At 43.5% G+C, this 24,562-nt stretch overlaps 1 protein-coding gene across 2 annotated transcripts in view; it reads left to right on the plus strand.

The window, feature by feature from the left end:
• The window catches only part of SYNPR (synaptoporin), a 101,631-nt gene that overhangs the window by 74,253 nt on the left and 2,816 nt on the right, over positions 1-24,562 (plus strand). For both annotated transcript variants that reach the window (XM_039695463.1, XM_039695464.1), the window contains 2 exons: positions 16,239-16,437; positions 24,322-24,513. In XM_039695463.1, coding sequence (XP_039551397.1) covers positions 16,239-16,437; positions 24,322-24,513 — 391 coding nt within the window. The remainder of the gene's footprint in view (positions 1-16,238; positions 16,438-24,321; positions 24,514-24,562) is intronic.

A 24,562-nucleotide genomic window follows, 5' to 3' on the forward strand; every position in this document is an offset into this window, starting at 1 on the left:
TATAAGTGATTTCTTCAAGGAATTGAGATGATTAAGAAAAGAATGCATAATTCAATCTCAAGTCTAGTACATTATGACTCTAAAATAATTTTTCTTCCTTGGGAAATCGCATGCTGTTTTGCTTATGATTGCTATGCACAGACCAGACTTGAAAGGATCTATTTCTTTAACATGTTCTGAGATACAGCAAATTCTAAACAGTGGGAACTGAATTTGATTCCTTGAAATGTTGTTATTGCTTGACATATATTTATTACTCTAAAAAGTCACATTTCCTGGTATTACAAATGTTTATTTTTTGGCTTGAATATGTCCACATTTTCTTTCATTTCTGCTTAGTATGCATAGGAGAGATCCTGAAAATTGAGTTATGTGAGTTTGTAATTTGATTCACTTCCAAATAGGTCATTTCCCCAACATTCATTACAAATACACCCTGTAGTGAAGTGCTTTTAGTTTGCATGATTATAAAATAGTATTTTATTTTAAAAGTTAATAAAACAGAGAGAAGTAGCCCTCAAGTGTCTCCTGGTGTTCCACCAGGCACATCAGCCATTGTGTCTGGAAGGAAGTAGCTGGATCTGCAATTTCCCACAGTTTTACTTATTAGAAAACAGGAAGTAATTGATGAGTAATGTAACATTCCAGCATGAGATGATGCAGAATAGGGTTTATTTGCAGGAGGGATCCAGCTGAGGCTGTAGCTGGCCCTTGAACTCAGCAGGCACAGATGGGATGTGTGGCACATGCAGTGGGGTGCTTGGCTGTGTGGTAAAAATCCACCTGAAATGTGCAGGTCAGAGGGGAGATGACACAACTGCTGTTTCAGGAGAAGCATGAATATAGTCAGATTTTTTGCAATTTGGGATTTTGTTTGCAAACCTGAGGCATATGCAAAAAGTGTCCAGAGATGTGTAGATTACATGAGGCAGCAGATGTGTGCCTGAAAAATCTGCTACTTTGGATCTTGGTGTCATCTCCGTGTTTTATTTGAATATTCCTGTGACTTTCTCATGTGTTTGCTATTTTTTTCTCCAGTGCTTCTTCCACAGAATGGAGATGGGGTGCTCTAAAAACAGAAGTGAGATTAGCTGGGAAAGGTAACATCTCAGAGCAGTGAATAAGCTTGAAAAAAGCAGCTCAGAAAAGTTGAGGCTCTCTTATCAAGACTGTGCTCCTCAGGCTGAGGCTCATCTCCCTGCATGGGCTTGTAGCCATTGTTAGATAGGATGAATTTCCCACTAGTGTTGCATTCAGGTCCATCTCTCCATGGCATTTTCCTTTCAAATGCCTTCACAGTCCTGATTATTGGCTGTCAGCTGGGGGAGGTGTAGGTGGAAGGAGAGAAGCTGCTGAGCATCTGACACCCCACTGCTGTTGGGGCTGTCAGCAGTGACACTGAAGCAGTCAAAATACCTGAGCGCTGCTTTTTTATGATCTGCACCTTCCAGCATGACTTGAAACAAAGAAAGTCTTGCTACCAGCTGCTTTCATTTCTGTTGCTGGGAATTTGAGGCTTTATTTTCTTTTCCCAAAAGATGAACTGCTAGACCTTGGCCAATAGATGACAAATGTCAAGAGCTTTAAGCTGGTAAACAAAGTGGTATGGCTGAACAGGACAGCTTGACAAAGCAGGAAGGCTTGGGTGCTTTGGAAATGAGATTGAAGGAACCTGAAAATATTCCTATTAAAGCAAGATGAGAATGGGGAGGGAGTTTTCCAGACTGAAAGGATGGGCATTGCACTTGTGACCCCATGCTTCTGGGCCAATCACCTGAGCTAAAGACAAGGAGGATGCAGGAGGGCAAAACCAGTGCTGGTGGGGTATGGGGGTGATTTGTGTGGCCCCAGGCCAGTCTTGAATGCACAGAAGCAGCACTGCACTCCACAGCAGGTAGCTCCAGATGCTCCCAAAACAAAGGAGCACCTTCACACCTGCTTATTGAGATTTTTCTCAGCCCCAATCTACAAATTGCAAAAGTATCCAGCAAGAAATAAAAATGAGTCCAAGAGAAATAACTAGTACAATTAGAGAGTTTTGAAACATACCTTTAAGATTAATTCTTTCTTTTTTTTTTTTTTTAAGTTATGGCATTATGGAAGTTATGCTTGGCTCCTGTGTTGTCTTACTGCTGTTGTAACTCTGGTAGCAGTAAATTGTGGAGCACCAAAAGGAAAATCCAAAGAAACCTTTTTCACAAGGTGGCTGCTTCTCATTTCTGCTGGAATCACTTTCTTAGTTAGTTCTGGACCTGGATTAATTTGCCCTTTGAAAAGGGGGCAGTGAGGAAAAGCATGAAAGTGTACTAATCACTAGGCACTACCAGAGTAACCTGGTGCAGTGGTGCTTTTGCACTGCTGGGAGAGAGGATCCCTGGGAGAAAAGGCCATTGGTGGTGCCTGTGCGGGGTGATTGTGTCAGGAGCATGAGGAGGCTGAGCCATTCCCATCTGAGCTCGTGCTACTGGGGTACAGTAATCACTGAAGAGTCCCCAGTATTGACATAACTGACCCCAAATCTGGCTCCACCATTTCTTCTGGTACAGGAGATGAGATGGATGCCTTTCCATCCACAATTACACTGATTCATTTAAGCTTCCTGCAGCCCACATCCATGACTCTGTAGTCACCCTGCAGTGTGGAAATTAACCTGAAGTCTAAACCCTAATATCCTCCAACAGTGTCTCCTGGAGCTCTGCCACACTCTTCTACAGATCTTGCCAGACTATTCCATGCCTAATCTGATATTTATAGAGATGTTTTATATATTCACCTGAGGTTTTTTTTTTCATTTCAGCCTGATTCTAGTTTCACCACAAAACATTTCTTCCTTCCTCATGTTTTAAAGCACAAATCTGCTGTTCTTCTGCATACCTGTATATGCATTTTGGAAGTTTTACAAGTTCAAATATGGAGTCAATTTCTCTGGCCCTACAGTAGCAGTTTTTTTCTCTAGCATTAGATCTGTGCTTGATACAGAGTCTGTAGCAAATTTGTCACACATTAGGGTGTTCATTAACTTGACCCTCACCCAGGCAATGATTCTTTGTGGGGTGGAAAAAAAATTCTGCATTTTGGGATTATTTGTTACTCTCACAGTCCATCACCCTTTCAGATTGGATTTGTCACTTATCCAAGTGCCCTGAAGCAATATGTTTTGTCTGTAATAAGAGTCCTAGTGAAGGTCCTATTTGTTTATTACTTTCTGTGATCCCAGAAATATTTTTATCATGTACTTGGTTTTTCCTTGGGCTTACTTTGATAATAAGTGATCAAACAATACACCTACTGGGTACATATTTCTTACTGGTATTCACTGCTTTAAGATGCTTTTTCACCGGTCCTCCTAAAAGCAAGTATTTTTGTTTGCTTAACTTACCGAGTCTGTACTGATGATTTTTTGCAAGTTAATTATCCGCATCACAAACTTGATGTTTTACTTGCAGCTGGCAGAGTTGCACTGAAACATTTGGGCTTCTTCAACTACTGATTTAAATGAACCTTTGCATCTCAGGGGGGCTCTTGTGGTGATTTGCTGGGATAGGTACTCTGTGCTGAGACCATCACCTGCTCTTGGTGGTGATGCCCTGTCCTGGCCAAGGGAGGAACACTGTGCCCCAGTGTCACCATGATATTTTCTGAAAAATGTTCTTTGCCCAGGAGTTTTTCTCCTGAGAAGCTGAGACCCCTCAGAGTGTGTTTTACTGCTTTGAAATGTGGTCTGGAGATTGTCAAACGTGTGAATTGGTTTTATTTAATGACCAATCAAAACCAGCTGTCGGACTCTCAGAAGTCACGAGTTTTTATTATGCATTCTTTTCTAGCCTTGTGATGTATCCTTTTCTCTATAGTTTAGTATAGTTTTAGTATATAATTTCTTTTAATATAATATAATAATATAATAAATCAGCCTTCTAAGAATATGGAGTCAGATTCATCTCTTCCCTTGTCCTGGGACCCTCACAACGACAACACCCCAGAGCCTGGCTGTGGTTGATGCTGGTGGAGTCTGTGGCTCATGGGAGTCCCATGAGCAGAGATGCACTGGTTGGACCTGCAGGGCAATGGGAAGGGAAAACCACCCCAATACAAGCTCCTAAGTCTTGAGGCAGACCCTGGACTGAAACATTTTTGCTTGTAGCTTTTGGAGATGCTTTAACCCAAGCCTACATATGGAGTATATCCCCAAGATAAATGCTGCATGGGAATTAATTTGGAGCATCTCTTGTCTTGGGGCATTCATCCTGAAAACTACTTGGAAAATATTGACCTGGAGGATGACATTGTTAAATTTTAAACAGTCTCACCTTTACCACCTTCTTAGGTGAAGTGTGTGCAGAAGTGTTAGGAGCACTGAGCCACAGTTACCTGAAGGACAGAGTAGGATTTCCTGGTGGTGCTAAAGTGAGACCCTGATGAAAATATGTCTTTGCACATCTTTGTGTCACTGCAGTGAGAAAAACAAATGTTTGCCATTTTATTCTAAATCACCTATAAGTATCTTTTCAGTGTGCTAGTAAAGCTGTCTCTTCAAGTGGTTCTTCCTTCTAAAGGAAAAAGAAATTGTGTTTTATGGGAGCTTTTCATTCACTTTAAGTATCTCATTTGAATAAAGACATTCCCATTGAGCACCCTTGAAAGTGTTCACCTCATCTGCATGCGAGGGGCAGCCTAGTCTTCCATTTGAAATATGACAGCCAGATCTAAATTGCCTACTTAGAAGCTACAAATGATAATTAAGGAGAAAACATCTAACTTTTTGAGCTTTGCATCTATCTTTCTTTGGAAAAGGCCTCTGCAAATGTTAGCACATTTCTGTGCCAGTGTGTACTATCCTTCTATTTTTTGTCATCCATTTGTAAATCTTGCTTCAGAATTCAGTGAAAAACTTTCTGGCTGAAAGATTATGAATGTCTGTAATGGCTGGGAGACTGAGAGCTGCTGATAAATAGAAATTCTTTCCATTAAGTAGTTGCCTGCAGTGCTGACTTTCAGGCAACTGTGGCGGGCTCTGCTCCCAGACTTCTTGGGAGGTTGGAGATAGGAAAGAATAAAGTCACAGAGTCAGCTGAGATCCTTAAGATTTTGTTTTATTTTGAATGTCTTCACCTTACAGAAGATGCCCCTTTCTGCAAAACCAAACTGTGATCTCATAAACATCCTGTGCATAGACAGGAGCAAAAGCAAGGCAGCAGGAGCTGTGCACTGGCTTCAGGTGTGAGCTGTGCCAAAATGCAGATGCCCCAGTTCCCAGGCGGATTTGGCAGAGCTCCTGGGAAGGTGAGAGGTGCTGGTTAAACTTTGCATGACCCATTCCAGCTTAATGACAGCATAAATCTCCACCCTGGAACTCTTAGAACAAAACTTGGTGCTTCTGAGAAGCAGATTTTGCACAAGCAGGAGTTGCAGGGACGATTGGATGGAGTTCAGAAGACCACGAGCTGTGCCACAGTGGTCCCTTCTGGATCTGAAAGAGTGAAAGCTGCATTAGTTTAGTCCCTTTTCTTGCCAAACTGTGACTGCCTCATCTGGTGCTACAGATCTGGGGTTAACAGCTGAACTGATGAGGAAAAATGTTCAGTAATACATCAGCTAAGCTGGAGATTTTCACCAATATCCCTGTTATATAAACTGGCTGTGTAGGATGGACACTGAGGGCTCAGTCATGGCTTTAATTATTTTCCACAACTGTTTCAAACTCTGATCTCAGCAGTGCTTTTTATACCTAATTTTGACCTCTTAGTGAATAATTTGCCTAAGCAGAACTTCTTGAGGGCTCAGTCATGGCTTTAATTATTTTCCACAACTGTTTCAAACTGATTTCAGCAGTGCTTTTTATACCTAATTTTGATCTCTTAATGAATAATTTGCCTTAATGAATAATTTGCCTAACCGGAACTTCTACTGTTAGTGGAAAGAGGAAATTGTGTGAATGAGGAAGAAGATAATGTTGCATCCTGCTTGGTAAAATTCAGCAAATCCGTCAGGTTACAAATATCTGTGATTGTGACACCTTCACAAAGTATCTTCATAATTAATATGAATTAATGATGCAAACTGAAGCATTAAAATATATTTTTAACTAGGAAATAGACATTTTTTTCTCAGTTGTGATTTTTACATTCTGGTAATTTATAGGGCTATCCAGAAAACTGCAGCTCAATTTTTCAAAATCCCCTGATGGAAAGCCAGTTAAAAGATTTTATGCCATTCTGACGTGAATGCAAGAACTTTGTGAGCTATTTAAAGTATGGCCCCAGCACTTCCCTGGCAGTGAAGGCATCAGAGACCTTGGTCAAGTCTCTGTACTGAAGCAAGTCTGGAAGCAACCTGAACATGGAGCTTGCAAATCCAAACTGAGCACTGATCAATAAGCTGTTGGTTTAGTTAGAGCTGTTTGCTCTTAGATTGTCTCCTGGGCTGGGGAAAAGGTGATCCAGGTCTGCAGAATAAGTACTTTTCTTTTCAGTTTTGAATGAGCATAGTTTGTAATAGGGAAGAATATTTCACATTTTTATAACAGGCTGTAGTGATTAAAGAGTGCATCCCATAGTTCAGAGCCCTGATGTGATTTTTGCTTGCTTGTGCATGGCTACAGACTACTGAAGTAATTGAAAACTGCAAATCAGTGTTCTCCAATTTCCACAAGTCTTCAAGGACCACGCTGACTGTGAAATACTGTCTTTAGACAAAGAGAACAGTGGAATGGGAGAAAATGGGCTTTTTTACTTGGACAGCTGTGGTCTGCTGTACCAGCTGTCCATGAGCACAATGTGCAATGTAATTCCTATTGTCAGAGTTTGATGGAACTACTGCTGGTTTGATGAGAACAGATAAGAATATGGATGACTTTGTGACTTTTCTAGTTTTGAGGGCCTCCTCCTGACCCCAGTTACAGTCTTCAAGAGCCACTTTGTAGAAATCTTCAAGATTGGCAAAGAATGGTCATTACTGCCAGTTTGCACTGTTAGGACTGTGGATAAAGGCAAGTGTCCTTTCCTCACAAGTGAGGGACTAGAGATGCTTTGAGTCACCCTTTGTTCCTGCATGAGATCTGTAGAATCTGGTAAAATCAGATTTGACAGAAATCTGGTAAAACCACATCTTCAGCTTGTCTTTGAGGCTGATCCTGTGCATGTGGTCCTCATCACAACTGTGTTGTCAAAGCACGAGACCACCCACCACCCCCACAATTTCCTGGCTGGTCTGGATGGCTTGGCCTCTGGGTCAAACTATTTTGTAAACAGCCAAGAAGCTGCAGCCCAAGGGTGGCAAAGCCTCTGCTTGTTCAGGGCTGTCAGCAGGGACTCGGTGCTGGAGGAGGTCAGGGGAGGAAGATTTGTAAAACCATGAAGTGTCCAGTTAATTGCAAGGACAATTGTTAACCAAGGACAAGCTGATGGGTCCAGGCAGTATTTTTGTGATGGGGCAGCAGCTCTGCAGACAAGATGACTTCTGCAGATGTTGAGGTCGTCTCAGTTGCTGCTGTCATCAGTGTTCTGCTTCTACTCTGTAGCTTTTAATCCCTTGAAACTCAAAACAAGCATATCCTTGAATGCTGAACTGGGGCCATAGAGGAGGCTTGCCTTGGTTCACAGCTCTTCAGACTGGTCAGTTCTTGTCTTGTTGTCCATGTACAAACTTTGCAAGAACACAGAGCTCATGGGCACTCAGATGGAGGGGGAAGGAAAGTGGTAGGAAATTTCTGGAGATGGTGTCTCCTGCAGATAAAGGAGAAATTTGTAAATTGTAGAGCTTTTGTTTTGGCACCCAAAAATTTGACTTTTCCTGAATTTGGAAATGGTCCATACTGGCTGATTTTTCTTCATAGAGGCTATATTTTATGCTTAATACTGTTTTAGTGCCAGAAAAATTCTTTATTAATTCGTTATGCCAAATTTGTTCTTTAAGTGGAAATGGATTTTGGATTTGTTGCAGCTTTTTTACCATTTGAATTTTTAATATATATTCATGAATAGTCTCTGCAGTATTGTGCAGTGATGGTGTTTTATCTGTGCCTGCCACAAAAGCTTTTCCTACAAGTCAGAATTTAGGCAACTTCCCTTGCAAATTTATTTTTTCACATGTTCATGCTGTCAGTACAGAAGCAACCAAAGCAGCCACTCTTTGGCTTTGCTTTGTTTGGCATTTGATCTCATACCCTGTATGGCACACGGTGACCCAGCTGGGGGACAATCAAACAAATGTCCTTCCCCTTTTCCCTGCTCCAAATCGTGCATTTGCTGTGCAGGGACCCTGAAGATTTCCCCAGGACTGTAGGGGATGGGATGCACGAGATGTCTTTGGTCTCTCACACCTGGATTCTACGTTAATTTATTTTCCAGGAGATAAATGCCATAGTTTTCATTCAGTAGACTCTGGAGAGGATGTGCATCCAAGCCCACGCAGCACAGCCCCACTCAGTGCCTGTCCTCTCTGGATTCACACCTCCTGGGCTATTCAAGGTGTGAAGGTGCTGGCAGTTTGTCTGCAGGTCCTCCAGCAGACCCACAAGTCTGCTCAGCCTGTGCTGCAGCTCCCTGAGGAAAGGATTTGTCATAGCCTTCCAAAGGTACATACTGTGACTGGGAGTTTCATTGGAGTCATCCCATAAAACTCTCCAGAGAACTTAATTTGATTGCTCTAAGTACATTAGGACAGTATACTTGAGAAAAATTATAGTTAAATACAAAGTAATATTGAAAGAAATTGCCCAAGAATTTGGAATACTTTGACATGGAGTCAACTGGAGGTGGTGTGAGCAGTTGCAGGATGTGTTGGGGTGCAGGAATGGCAGATCAGCAGTCCCACACTGCTCCATGAAAAAAACACTGCCCAGGGATTTGATACATCCACTTCTCAGAAATGGTCTTGTTATATTCAATGGCTTTTTTAGAACTTTTCTTTATGATTTCTACTGCTCATGTTTCATCTGTAGATGTTTAGATTTCTGCAGATCTTTCTCCAAATGGAAGCTTTTGTTTGGCTCTGACAGGAGCTTCTTAGTTTGGAAGCTGTGTTCTGTGTCCGTGCAGAGGAGAGGGCAGCAGGAGGGACACAAGAACTATGGGTTCAGCCAGGATATCATGATGGGACTAGTAACACTGGATAGTTATTTATCTGGTGGTATAAACGTATGCCAGTGGCATTTCCAGGTCCTATAATTTGCCTTGTTCCATGAACACAATGGCTTTTTTTAAAGATAATTAAGAATTACCTCCCTTCAGAGATAGTAGCAGTTTCCCAGAGATTAGAAGGCAGTTTGTCCTAAGAAAATAGCTCAGTGAAGGGAAATCAGAGTATATCGCCACTAGTCTGTACCACTAAGAATGCAAGTGCCCAATCTGAAGAAGGTTTCTGGGCTGTAAAGACTGGTGGAGCATGTCTTTGAGCACTGTGCTCTGCTTGCACAGCATGTGTTCCTGAGAAGAGCTGTGAAATTATCTTGGGAGATAAATCTGGGTCTTGGATAAAGGCTTGGAAGTGGGGTTGGGATCACCCACTCAGCTTAGCAAGCACTCCCAGCAGCATGTGTTCTATAATGAGCCTTTTTTGCCTTTTTTGTTGTCTTCTTGGTGCTACGATGGAGTAGTAGGGTTTGCACTCCTGCTACGTGCACAGCCTGGGGAGGCTCGTTCCATAGCTGGCACCAGTCCAGATGTTTCTTCCCCCAGAAGTGTTTTGCAGGCTGTTTCCCAGGAGCTTTGTGCACACAGTCACTGGGAGTGGGTCCTGCAGGGGGATCTCAAGCTGGGGTATGGCACCAGTGCTGTCCTTGCTCCAATGCCTTCAGAACCCACCCTCAAAGGGGTGGTGCAGCTTCTCTTCCTGGAAGCCTGAGCACCACAGGAGGTCTGAGACTCATTGTCTTAACAGGAGAAATTAAATGTGGAGTAGAGAGATGGAGGAGAGGGACCCATGAGGTGCCCAGATCTGGGTAGGTGTTGTGGTGAACCTGCTCTGAGCTGCCTGCACTGGGGGAATTGCCCCTGTCCCAGTGCAGCACACAGTGTGGTGTGCTGGGACAGCAGCTGTGCCTGCAGTTTGTCCTGATAAACCAGTACTGTGGGGAAACAGTGCTGGCCAAACATCTGCAGCACAGCTATGTGCTACAGAGGGCTGGGAACCTGGCAAGCTAGCAAGTTAAAAGTATTAGGAGGGAAATATTTTTTATTATTTTGACTGGACATAAACTAGAAAAGAGTATAGGTTACAGCCTTCCTGGTTAGCTCCCCAGAACCAGCTTCTGGGGTTTTTTTGGTCATGCTGCTCTGGACATGGATTTGGAGGGTATAAGCCACTAAAGTCAGCTGTGACAAAGGGGAGATCTTTAGGATGTTCAAATGTCCATGATATGAGCTAGGAATAAATGTTTGCAAGATGATATATGTATTTGTGTGAAATGACTGGTAGCGTTGAATAATTCTAGAGTGATGTGGGCATTAGAATTCATTTTTTGGTAATAAATGGAGCGGATTTATTGAGCGGACAGAAGTTCAAAGTGAAATATTTTCAAATACTCTTTGATCAGCCAACTCTATTCCTTCTTCTTTTAGAAAGGAAAGAAACAAAAGACCAGGCTTGGATTGCTGAGTCAGATGGTGAATTTTAATTTTGCTTTATGTCTCCAGATAAAAATGAACAGATTTTTTAGGGGCAGGTATGTGGTGGAAATGAATGTGCTGCTCTGTAGAGGAAGAGGGTACTGAAGGGACCTTTGGGTGCTGGGCAGTCTGGAAGGGTGTTATTTTTTGAGGCAGCTGGTAGAGTGAGGTATGGAAAACTGCTGGGATATATAGGAAGGATGGATATAAATCTCAGTTTTGAAAGGCTGTGGTATGTGCAGGCAACACTGAAATTTGTGTCATGGCAGATGGACAATGTAAAGGTAAGGGATGGGAATACCTGAGTAAGGTAATTTCTTAATTAGAAAAAGAGCTGTTGGAGAGCAGCTTGGGGTGAGAAACAGTCTTGTCATTGTTAGCAAAAGGGTAGAAACCTCTGATTTTACCAGAACAGCACAAGGTGCAAAAAGCCAGGGAGCAGTCACCTCCATGGTAGCTGCTGTCCTGCTGAGGGGCAAATCCCATCTCATCCCCACAGTTGTCCAGGGCTTGAAAAACATCTCAGCTATTTGACTTTGAAGGGTTGGAGAGAACTTCAGCATTAATGCCTTCAAGGTGTTCAAATGTGGTATTAACAGGCTCTCTGCCTGAGACTAACTTCAGCAGCTCCTGGATGCTTGGATGAAGATTGAAATCCTATGGGAATTGCTGGATAATGGTTTTGATGCTGCAGGGTCCCCCCAATGAGAAATTTGTCCTTGAAGAGCAGATCTGGGGGGAGGAGGAGGATGAGAATGCAGAGCTCAGTCCATCCATCCTCCTGAAGCCTGGAAGGAAATCTCTTTCTTGCTGTGTGAGAAGCCTTGCAGATAGCCAGGATTTTAACACCAAACATTCAGGAATGCCCAGCACTGGGGAAAGTGTTCTTTGCAGTGAGAAGAGCAGGCTGGGAAGAGTGTTGGAAGAGTCAGTGGACCCCAGTTACCTTAAAGTAAAGACTTCATTTGCAGGCAGATTTCTTCTTTGACCTGACTATTAGACATGACTTGCAGAGTGTTTTTTCTTAATGTAGGTAATATCTCTAGAGAAGTTTTACAGGAATGATGAGCTCTGTTGTGTGAAGGAAGGATCCCATTTATTTGTATTCTTCCAATAAACCTGAAAAAAAAAAATCCATATTTGGTGTCTCAAAAAGGTACATTTGCCCAGGGACTTGCTGGCTGGAGGCACTGGTGTCAAAGCACAACAGCATAGTCCTCTGAAATGAGGGAACTCCAGTGTTTCCAGGGCTAACTAAAATAAATGCCTTTACTCTGTATCCCAGAGAAAGGAAGATGTAAACCCTTGTCACGTTTTTGTGCCTCAGCAGAGCTGAGGGGCTCTGTGCATGTCAGCATTTCACTACTGTATTTTGAAATTTCATTTTCCCCTCATTTTGGAGATTATCAGCCAAGATAAACATTTCTCAAGAAACCCCTCCACAAGCACTACTGCAATAACTCATTTCTAGCAATGTATTTCTCTCAGGGATTTGCAGACAGTAAAGACAATTGACAGTTTGAGTACCAGAAACAAGTTGGGGGGAAATACAGCCCAATGAAAAGATAATGGATCTCTGGGTTTTTGCAAGCACGTGTGTGGGTGTTGCAGATTTTGTTCCAGCATGTTGTAGACAGGTTGGAGGGTGGATTACAAGATGCTATTTTCAGAAAATAGGACAACCTGCCAAAACAGAGCCTTTTTTTTGCCTGTTTTTCACTAGATCCTACTGAAGGAATGGAGAAACACTAACCCCCATTGAGAATTTTTGGAGGCAGAGCTTTATCCATTTATTAATCCACACACTGATCAAAGCCCAGGAGAGGAAATCTGTCCTGGTTCATCAATAACATTTGAGCACATTCTTGTGTTAATTGTGTGTTATGTTGGCTTCAAGTCTAAGCCCTGTGTGCATTGTTGAAGGGGTGGATCAGACAATATTAGATCACCCACCCTTCTGCTTGGGCTCTTCTGTGTCTGCTGGTGGAGTGAGACAGATCTTTGGGGAAGTTGGCTCATGACTATTTTCTTGTTCAAGGATCATCAGGGGAATTAAGCTGCTCTAAAAAAAATGAAGGGCTATGATTAAAAGAAAGCTGTGGCTTCAATATTGTACTGAGGAAGTTCAGGAAGAAAAGGGAACTTCACATTCACATGGAAAGAGCACAACTTTTGCTCTCCCATGCACATGTTACAGCTGTAGCTTTGTTCAAAGTGTCTGGCTTCATGTATTCTTTTCAGAGCAAGGGTAATTAGCATCTGAAAATGTAACTGTTCTTCGCTATTGTGGAACAATGTAAAAATCCCCTTTTTCACTGTAAAACATTCCTGCCCTCTTTTGATGTTGTCAAGCTAGACAATACAGCTGTCTTGTCATCATATTTCCCACGGCAATGGAAAGTTTGCCAAGTGGTGGAAGAAACCTCAGAAGCCCTTAATTACTGTGACTTCATCAGTGAAACTTGACTGCCTTTGCTGGACTTACTTCAGACTGAAGTGAATTTGGGGGAATTCAGGCCTGGATGGCTTGGCCATGGCAGCTGCTGTTAACAAAGGGGATGGTGCTGGTAACAATGGGCAGCGAGGATGACCTTAGTGCAGCTCTGCTGAGTGTGGGATGCAAGGTCACATTCCAAAGTCAGGAGCTTTATTTCTGAATTAATAGCAATACTTGGTGCAGTACAAGGCAAAAAAAAAAAAAAAAAAAAAAAAACAACCCTGGAGGAACTTACAGAGGGAAAGGTTTCCCTAATTAAGTAAATTCATTACTGTTATGTTCCTTATTTGCATTGCCCATCAATCAGTGAAAATCTTTTCTGTTAATGCAGCCTTACAAATGTTAACAAAGTGCTTGGGGTGTGATTGCAAAGACTCACTCTTGGAGTTCCTGATTTTGTTTAGCAAATGGAGTGTCAAAGGTGGAATGGAGGGGTGGTGCTGGAAATTGGAAAAGCATCAGGAGGATACTGGCCAAGGGTGACTTGAAGGAAAAGGTGGGGTGTAAACAAAGAGAGAGAAGAGAAGATGAAAGAAGAGTAAGTCAGAGGAAGTAAGAGACAGAACAGGTAGAATTGTATCAAAAGTGAGAGGCGGAGGCAATTAATGTTTTGTGAGTCATCACCAAACCATCCTGCCCCCAGAAAGGCTGACTCAGCAACATCAGTGGGGAAAATATCAGAGTTTTCTCTGGGAGATGCCATTCCAGATCAAAAAGGCTTTGATTAGTGAAACTGGATTTTCTGTCACTGATCCTCCCCTGCCTTAAAGAAACTTTTCAGATGTATCATGTAAAGTCAGCATCCACCCTAATCACTGCAGGGCTTGGCTCCCTCACTTCTCTTTCCTGTCACAGCTCCTCTTCCCAGGTCTGAATCATGGTCTATTTTGGGGCCCTTTGCACAACAGAGATCTCGGTTGTTTTGACAGAGGTGAGGTGGCCACAAGAGGCACCAATTACTGCACATCCTCTTAGAGACCAAGGAAATCTAAAAGGAAAAGCAAATGAATAAAAATAACTTGATGGAAGAAGGTTTCTGTGATCTCGTATCCCTGACAGGTGCCTGGCCACAAAAGCACTGCTGGGAAGGTACAAGTGGGGTGTTAATATATGAACATTTTTTCCTGGCTTATGATTCAGAACTAAGGTGCACTCAGGAAAACAGGGAATAAAAAAGGAAAATGGTCTCAGTTGCTTTACTATGTTTGGTAAAGGCTGGTGGTTGTTGATGATGAGGCTGGGCCCACCCTAATCACTGCAGGGCTTGGCTCCCTCACTTCTCTTTCCTGTCACAGCTCCTCTTCCCAGGTCTGAATCATGGTCTATTTTGGGGCCCTTTGCACAACAGAGATCTCGGTTGTTTTGACAGAGGTGAGGTGGCCACAAGAGGCACCAATTACTGCACATCCTCTTAGAGACCAAGGAAATCTAAAAGGAAAAGCAAATGAATAAAAATAACTTGATGGAAGAAGGTTTCTGTGATCTCGTATCCCTGAGAGGTGCCTGGCCACAAAAGCACTGCTGGGAAGGTACAAGTGGGGTGTTAATATATGAACATTTTTTCCTGGCTTATGATTCAGAACTAAGGTGCACTCAGGAAAACAGGGAATAAAAAAGGAAAATGGTCTCAGTTGCTTTACTATGTTTGGTAAAGGCTGGTTGTTGATGATGAGACTGGGTTGTGTTGACAGTGGACAAGTCAGAGGGGCAGGGGTGGGCAGCAACTCCAAGTCTGAATATTGGTAGAAATATTCCCTAAATTATTTCCTCTTTGGTATGCACAGGAGTTTGAGGTGCCACTTGCAGCACCACAGGTTGTCCAGTCTGTGTTTCAGGGCTTCAGGGAGGGGAAGAAAACTGCTATAAAGACAGTACAGGAAACTGATCACTGGCATTAGGATCTCTCCTATGTTCAGATTTCACCAAGCTTTGCTGGCTTTACACTGGAAAGGCAATTCAGCCACTGCTCATCTCTGCAATCTGGGCAGACTTAGTTTTTGTTTTCATCCCACAACTACTACAATGACAGGGAATAAAATCTCTGAGGCAAATAACTGGTGTTATTCATCAACCACTGCTCTGCCTACATGTTTGGGTACATTTAATCAGGACCAGCAAAAGCAAAAAGTCATCCAGTCCTCCATTGTCCATTAATCCATCTTCTGTGATTTCTGCTTTGGGTATTTTGTTTTCATCTGGGGAATTAACTTTTTATTTAGCCAAATATAGTTATGGCTGCAGCTCCCATTGGCTTGCTGTTGCACACATTAATTGCCCTTGAACAGAGGAATGTCTCCCAAAAGGCCTAATCCTTTCTCAGCACCAGATCATCCGTTCTTTAATTGCTGCTGGTTTCGTCCCCTTCACTCAGCCTGTGCAGGGCAGAACATGATCCTTCACTGGCCTCCACTGATGTGAACCTGGGCCATGCAACAGGACCTGCCAAAATGACCCCTCCGTGGATCCTCTTTTTCTGAAACAGAAATTAAAATTATTACAGGGAAAAAGTCTGTCACGGGAGCTTCCAGACAGAACTATAAATCTATTAGCTCAGTCACTGATGAACAGTCATGAATATAAAGTTAGGGCTTAGGTTGCTTAAACCAGAGCATAGAGACTTTTTCTTTGATCCATGTTGTGTATTTCTACTGCAGCTTGATTTTAAAAGCCTTTAATGTAGCAGCACTGTGTGGCTTGCAACCCTATGGGCTAACAGCCATAGGTAGCTCTGCACCTGACAAGGAATTTGTGAACATCCAAACACGGGTATCCCATGGGCTTAGTACTGAGGATAAAACCTGTTTTCTGCTGCCTGGACTGTAAGAATTCAAAAATCAAATTGTTTCTCATGTTATCCTTTTTCAGTTGTTGCCATGGCAAAACCCCAGAGAGGATGGGGAGGGTTGTACCAAACCACTGGAATATGAACTTTTCTCTGGGATTGATTAAAAGATGTGTTCATGTGCTCATCTCACCTTGGCACTCGCAGGGTTCTGGGGAGCACAGCCCACAGCTTCCAGTTACTCACAGGGATCAATGTGCATCAGGAATGAGACAGAGCAAATGCATTCATCTTTATTCAGATAACAGTTTCCATTTTCTGTACTTCACCTGCTGCTCTATGGGATGTTTTCCAGGTTGCATCAAGTGAACTTCGAGGCTCCCACTTGTGAAGGCAAGCGCCGGGAGACGCTCGCCTTGATCGGGGACTTCTCCTCCTCGGCGGAGTTCTTCGTCACCATCGCGGTCTTCGCCTTCCTCTACTCGCTGGCTGCCACTGTGGTTTATATCTTCTTCCAGAACAAGTACCGTGAAAACAACAGAGGGCCTTTAATTGTAAGTGTTGCAGCATTTGCAGTATTTTCAGGTGTAGTCTCCACCTCTTGCTTTTTCGGTTGTTGAGGTTTTGGCATGGTCTGGGAGATCCAGGTGTCCTGCTGCCCAAAGCAGGTCTGCATTCACCTGCTTTTTTATCTTAATGGTGATGTTGTATTTTAACACCAAAGGTAATGGAGGCTGTTTAGTCCTATATGTACTTGTGAAATCCTGTGCTTCTCTCCCACTGCCCACAGTGATGATGATCACACAAATAATGAACAGGTAGCTGAGTGGTAGCAGGATTGGGATCTCAGCCCTATGATAGCAGAACTTCATTGGTGGGAAAAAAAGGAAAGAGGAGATCATCAGAGATTGGCTCTGTTGGACAGGGTGGAAGCTTCCAGCAGCTTCTCACAGAAGCCACCCCTGTGGTCCTCTCCTACCAAAAACCAGGCTGTGCCAAACCACCACACTAGAAAATGGTGTGGAAATATAAGGAAATCCTCACAGAGGAGACAAAGAATAGGCAAAATAAAGGGGTCCCTGCAGAAAGAGTAACTAAATAATGCCTTGCTTCTTCTTGTTATCAAGTGAGATCTCATTTCAAACTGTTTCATCAAAGGATTTTTTACAGAATTCTTCCATCTTAATTTTCTTGTGGAAAATAATTCTTACTTTTGACCAACCACATTATCCTCTGTAGCAATAGAAAAAGGAAAGATAAAGAATGGTATTAATATGTCACATCATGATGTGGCCACTTGCCTTTGTCCAGGACTTTCCTGAAACAGCTGCTGCAGTCGTGTCTGTCACAGGATGCATGGCACAATCTGCTATAGCATTAACATCACATTGACTTAATTTGTTCTGTGAAATGGATTGTAATTGAATTTACAGGTTAAATTTAACCAGTGTCTGTTACCAAAGCCTCTGTTTGCAATTTCATAGTATTTTAAACAAGGCTATGTGACCTTATTTTTTCAGAATATAAAGATGCTTTTGAGTTTGCCCTACAGCAAAAGCAGCTCCTGCTGGTGAGTGGTTCTGGGAATGGCTGAGGGTTATGGTCAGGTCGTGCCTGACAGGAGGAGAGTCCCATCTTCCCCAGCCAAATGCTCCTGCAACTCCTGTGCACTGCAAGCTCTGTTGTATTTGGCATTTTTAGAAAAAAAGAACGTTTTCTTCCTGGAGCACATCCTTGCTGGTGTCCCTGGACACTGTCCAGTGCAATGATGGCAGCACCACAGCCTGGCTGAGGACAGGCCCTCTGTGCAGTGGAGTTGTAGGGAAAATGCAAAGCCCTAGGTAGACAAAAGACTGGCAGCTGTAGCCAGGAGGAATTCAAGGAAAAATAAAACTTGGAGTGAAAAGCAGCTTCTCAGGGCTGCAGTGCTCACCTAAGGGATGTCACATGCTCTGTGAAGGAGGCAGGCAATGTATCCTCCAGCTCCAGGCAGATGCTGCTCTGAACTGACGTGTATCAGATCAGATGTGTGAGTATGTCTCATCCCTGAGATTGTTCCTTCCAAAGAAAAGTGCTGCAGAAATCTGTGGTGCAGCACGTGCTGGTGCAGGAGGCAGGGCAGCCTTCATTCTGTTTCACCACCAGGCAGGATCAGTACATCAGGCACCTTGTCCAGACTACCAGTTTTTCTCTCTTAGTAAAGAGTTTGAAGATGATAGTTTCATCCATCCTTGCTTCTGCTGCAGTGCCTGATCACAATTTCATGGTTAAAACCATTCCTGTTTTAAGCCTTGTACTTCCTCTTGGCTTCATATTTTCTCAGTCTGGGATGACATCTGCCTTTAAGCAGCACTCTCTCAGAACTGCCTTTTTCTCCTGACAAATTTTCAGGATTTGAAAAATGAGTGTGACAGGAGAAGTCAAGAGAAGAAAAAACCCCTTTCACTTGAAATTTTATAATATTTTTTTAAAAGGCCCCTGCACAGGCAGTCAGAACACTATCAATGCATTACAAAATTGCAGAAGCCTGACTGGGTGCAGAAGATATGATTATAAGGAATTTAATGACCATTAAGTCACAAGAAACTTGCAGGGAAAATTTCAGTCACAAATGTTTCATGTTCACTTTGTTTATACAGATACAGGGAAATGAACTGCATGTGCTGAGATCTCAGCAAAGCATCACTTTAACTGTGGAAAAAATATTTTAGCATTCAGTGTGCAGTGAGGCATGATAGCAAAGAAATATTTCCAGTGGGAGAAGCAGATAACTGCTCCCTGTCTGTTTGGATGGCAGGGGTGTGTTTATTCACTATGCAGTAAACCATTTCTGTTGCTAATGTTGCCTGTCAGGTTTTGGGGATAAAAGTCTTCGTTTTGGTCACACAGGGCCCTGGTTGTGTTGCTCATCCATTCCCATAGGGAATGATGAGTCCCTGCACTATACAGCCTCTGCTTCCCTTGCTGGCTCCCTGAGGGATCCTCTGAGGGGGTTCATACAGATAGATGGACCTAAGAGAGGACCTTGGATTCCCAGTTTTGGAAGGATCAAGGAGCAGGGTAGCAGGGATTCAGTACCTCATAGAAATAGGCTCTGTGTTTCTGAGCTCTGCAAACCACAGCTCTGATTTTCATTCTATTGTGAACTCCCACACGGTGCACGTGTGCAGTAAGGAGCTGGGGTCTCACCTGGGTGGGTACAACAAGGGCAAGGCAGCTGCTCAAGTGACTGATTAGTGCTCAAGAGCCAGAAACTTTTGAAAGAAATTAATTGGAGGTGGTGATTTAGATTTTCAAGAATGCGATGTACAAAATGCCACCGGTTTTCAGTACATCCCCATCTCTCAGACCAAACCAGCCTAAGCTGGTTTCCACTTGTTGAACACCTCACACCTGGGGAGACACTGCTGGTTTGTGATGAGAGCAGAGATCAGCTGCACCCTGGGGCTGCCAGCCCAGACCCCTGTGTTGATGCTCTGCTTCAGGTCTGTACATTTGGAGCTTTTTGCAAGCAGAGTGTAACCAACCCAGCTGTGCTGAAATTTTAGGGGATAGGATGCTTCCATATGTCTCTCAGAAAAGAAAGAATAGTCACAGTCAATGTGTATCAGTCCCCATCACTCAGGCTTCTTACTTTTCCTATGGTTTCTTTACCCCATATGTGTTCCATTTAAAATCCACATGCTGACAACCCTATGTGCCTTCAGGTTTGTCTCTGGGAAGTTATAGCTTGGCCATGAGGAACTACATGTATAAATGTAAATCACTTTATTAATATAAAATTAATATAAAACACCATTTTTCAGCCAAGAAAGGTGACTAACATAGCCCTGAAAAGAGGTATTTCATTTTTATAGTGATTACTTGCTGATCTCATTCTTATGGTGCATAAAGATGCTTATATCTTAGGAAGAGGAGATCTTTCCTTTGCATCTGGAGTCCCATGAATAATCACATTATGCAGAAAGGCATTTGGTTCCTTACATATGTTGCAGATTGAGTGAGTTAAGTACACCCAGGTCTGCTCTTTGGACACCTCTTTGATTAAACATGTTGTGCTTCCTCACCAGTGTCCAGTTGTCTGAAAAATAGACAGGAAAAGAATAAAGAGCCATTTATAAAAACAAAGACTGAATCCTTTACAGTTGAAAAATGAAATTAGGAAGAACCTGGATATTTCTTTGCATTTCAAAGAGCTGTTTCAGCCTGCTCTTGTCTTCTCCTTTTAAAGCACAAGCCAGGGTGACCTTGCTGTACATGCTGGTGTCTCCCAAAAGGCTCTGCACTTCCCTGTGAAGCAAGCTTGCAAGGCCTTACACTATTGCAAGAAGCATGTAATTCTTTCAAAGCTTCATTCGGTAGAAAATCTGGGGTGGGACCTTGTTCAAACCCAAAAAGAGCTAAAATGCCACCGTGGGAAGGCGTTTGCTGCCTGCAGCAATCTGCTGTTGGCCGCCTTCCCGGCTGGGACCAGGCCTCTGGCTCTTGCTGGGGTAGTTCTTGAATTTTTAGGGTGGTTGTGACTGTGAAAGCAAATCCTCTGAATGGTTTGCCTCTGCTGGGTAGAGAAATCTCCCTCTGTGGCTGCGTGGCTGGCCATGAAACCTGTTGGCAGTGCTAGACAGGCTCTGACTAGGAGGGCTCATGGACCTCAGCACTGGAGGAGCTGCTCCCTTGGAGGCTGTAAATGCGTGAGAGGGTTTTCACAATGGAAAGTTTTGTAGCATGAACCCTGCATGGAAGTCAGTTACAAGGCAGCAGCTGCAGCTCTGTGAGGGAGGAGGGATGCCAGGAGCGCTCTGGCCAGGCCAGAGCTGAGGTTTTGCATTTCCAGCCGTGACAGCCCAAGCCCATCCTGCCAGACTTGGCTGGGAGGGAGAGCAGGGCACAGAGTGCACAGAGGGACATGTGTGTCACAGCCTTCAGGGCTGATGAAGCCACTGACCAGCTTGGAGCAGATGAAACACATCCCCTTTCTGAGTGAACGAGCAGCTTCTACAGAGGCTCTCGGCTGGGTGTGGTTGAGCCAGACACTGGGCAATCCAAAACTGTGCTCAGGAGGTTTAAGTGACTGCCCCTTTCAAAGAAGGCATTTTGCAAAAACCAGTAAGTAGCTTGATAGCAAGGAGAAATACTTCAATTATTATAAAAAGAAAAGGCATTCACAGTTCTATTCTAAAATGTGTAATATATAAAATTGTTCCAAGTAGACATTTTTGGCAAACTCAGTAATAACAAGTTTCAACTTGAAAAAGGCAGCAAGAATTTTTTTTTTCTTTTTTGCACATACTTCAGGATCTTAAAAAGTCCCTTCTTGTATATTTGGAGTATTTTAAATTTCGGTTTTTGCCTTTCTTTACATGTTCATGTTTTCCTTCTTTCCCAAAGGCATCTGTAGGCAGAGCAAAGTATCTCAGCTGAGATCTGACAGAGAAACTTGGTAATTAGGAGTGTAGTGTAATCATGCAACAATACACACTCAAGAGATCTGGACATCATTTTAAGAGAGCAACTACAAAAAATTACTTTGTTCCAAAGGAAAAAAAGACTCACCCATGCTATAGGGATATTAAACATTGAAATGCAAGATTTGTTTTAGTATGTTTTAGTATGCAGGCACTCTGGCCTTAATTACCAAGGAGAAATTCCCTAGATAGACATTAAGCCACAGAACAGCTTAGCTTGAAATTCACTTTTATTTTCAGCATGTCATTATCTTGTAACTCTGTTCCACCCAGAGCTGTGAAAATGTTCAGCCAGAAATGCTGAAAACAAGAGAGGTTCAAGTTCCAGCCAAAGCTGAAGGTTCGCAAAGATTCAACATAAATAGGAAGATGCAAGTTCACTCTAGTCATAGAATCATATGTTTTGCTCCTTGCATTGCACAGCGGAGGCAGAAGAAGTCCTCTGAGAGCCTGAGTCTGCCATGTAGCCCTGATGAGATCACCTACTGAAAAATCCCAGTATTCCATTAGCCTTTCTGTCCTGTCTTCTTGGCCATGGTTTCCTCTTTGAGTCCCACCGTGCCATCTTCCGCTTCTGCTTCAGTGTTTCCTGCACCAGCCACACTTTACAGTTTTTGGGAGCTTCTCTATACAAGAGCTGATCCTGATACCCAGGAGCAAGAACCCTTTCCCCATGGCTCTGACCTGCTCTGAAATAGGGGAGTTTGCAGCGCAGAGGGCAGGGTTTTAGACTTTGTGAACACCCTGACACAGAGGAAGTCAGGAGAAGGATGGAGCATGGGGTGTGATGGGAAAGACAAGACCTGAGAAGTAACATGAAATACTTAATGCCTTTAGGGCCATCCCCTCAACTGCACAGTGCCATGGGATCTTCTGGAAGGACTTACAGCCCAGGACATGGGCTATACCAGCAGTCAGACTGAGGGGCTCATGCAGATGCAGTAATTTGTGCAATTTGACCCTCTCCAACATGGGGTCAGCTCAACAGCAGGTCTGTATCCCTGCTGCTGTCACCTGCTTCAAGAACTTTGCTCACTTTTAAAATTTCTCTCTTTTTAGCAAGTTTGATCTCCTGTGTTGCATTAGTTTTAGTCAGTTTGTCTCTGTTTGCATCAAATTTCTACCTGCTGTTATGCATTTCTTTAATTGACACTGCCAGTGCACTGATTACAGAGCTGAGTTTAGTTTGCTTCAAGTGTGGTAGCATTGGGAGAGGGTTGCTTGGCACTTGGAAAATACATTCCCCAAAAGTTTGCTGTGTCCCCATCTCTTGTGTCAGTCCACAACTGCATGGAGGATTGGCATCTGGGTTGATAGCATGTCAAACCTCACAGCAAATAAAGAGCATCTCCCATCATCATCCACAGCTCAGCAGACATCTCGTGTTTCTACCAGCTGGAATTTTTAGGGAATGTTTGCAATTGAGTCGTTGCCTCTAGGAATCTCTTTCTCATTCACTGCTAAGACATATGAGATCCAATAATTTCTTTTGCTGGAAATCTCCCTGAGAAGAAGAATTACTCTGGGGTGTATGCCTCTGCCCACACGGAGTCTCTTTGGGTGTTAAGGGAGTTGTCAGCTCTGGGCTTCACGCTCTTCAAGAGAGCCCATTTGAGCAGCATGAAGGAGGTCAGAGGAGCTCAGAGCTCAGTGGCAGACACAGGCCTGCAGAAAACAAATTGTTAAAAGAGAAGGATGTATCCTTTGGGAAGGCATCCAAGCACAGTTAATTTAATCCCATCTGCGTCAGTGGAGACATCCTTTGTTCATGGCTCCCTTTATCTGCCGGTGCCTCGTCCGTCGTGACGGGGGCTCACACCCTCCACCCCTGTGTGCCACAGAGAGCCCCAAATGTCAGGTGTGCTTGTGGATGAGAATGGGGTTTCCTAGGGATTGCTTACTTCTTTGAGAAGCAACCTGAAACACTGGGTTCTTAATGAGTGTTTTCCCTCCCTTCCGTGCACACCTTTATTTTGCAGGGGGGAAGGGGAAGCAGCCCCATGGGAGGTGGGATATCAAGACGCAGAGATGCAGTTAGTGGTATGTTAGACTTTGGCACCTCTGCCATCTGTTGTGGGCTGACAGATGGGATGAAATATGACAGCAGAAAGGCTCTTCTGTTTTAGCAAGACACAAGAAAGCTTGAAAAATCACACCTCCTCCCTCCTTTCCCCCCAAACCCACACAACAACAGTGTCACTTGGCCACTTGTTCTGGCTAAGACAAGGAGAAGTTTATGCCTGTGCATGCTCCCAAGAGTCTTTCAAGGGGAAAGTGAGCAGAGTGGATCAGAGCAGAGCTGCTGGAACCTGGAGGGACCACCCCACCTTCTCCCCTCTTTTCACGTGCATGGGAATTAGGAACCAGTGCTTTATCAGGTCAGGGAGGAGTCTCTGCTTGGCAAGTCTTGCTGTTTACTTGCTCACTCATGGTAATTAGTGGCTGCATGGCTTATGCAGCAGGGACATTTGGCCTTACCTGTGGCTGGTGAGAAAACTCCTCATCTGGTACCTGAGGATTAGCCAATTTCAGGTTTTCCCTAAGACAGAAACACTTTCTGTTGGATACCCACCCCGACTATCTGTAGGAGTGCCCAGGGCAAGACCCACCCCTCAGGAGAGCCCAGCTTCTTTACAGGCATGTGTATTTTGTAATTCATCCCAATGCATCAGCCTGGTGCTGTGAACAGCCACTTTTTCAAGACTGCTCAGCATCCAGGGTACCAGCCACGTGTTTGTGGGAATCTTGCCTCGAGGCCAAAGGTGCAAATGTCAGCCAAGGGGCTCTGTCCCATTAGGCATGTCAAGCACTTCTGAAAATTAGCTCTGTGGGTGATGACAGTAACACAACCTTCCACAAGCTCCTGGTATTCCCCTCCTCTCATACAAGCTTTCAGTTTTCTGGTGATTTTTAATATTTTTTCCTTTCCAATGGACACACAAGTATAATGCTTCTAACTAATTTGTCTTTTAGGATTTCATTGTGACAGTGGTCTTCTCATTCTTGTGGCTAGTGAGCTCATCTGCTTGGGCTAAAGGACTGTCAGATGTAAAGGTTGCAACTGACCCTGATGAAGTGCTGCTGCTGATGTCTGCCTGCAAACAGCAGTCCAACAAATGCTTGCCTGTTCGCAGCCCTGTTATGTCAAGCCTCAACACTTCGGTTGTAAGTGACTTTGATTCCTGCTGTTCACCCTTACTTTGCAATGTATTTT

Source organism: Passer montanus, unplaced genomic scaffold (assembly GCF_014805655.1).
Source record: "Passer montanus isolate IOZ18808 unplaced genomic scaffold, ASM1480565v1 scaffold9, whole genome shotgun sequence".
Taxonomy (NCBI): Eukaryota; Metazoa; Chordata; class Aves; order Passeriformes; family Passeridae; genus Passer; species Passer montanus.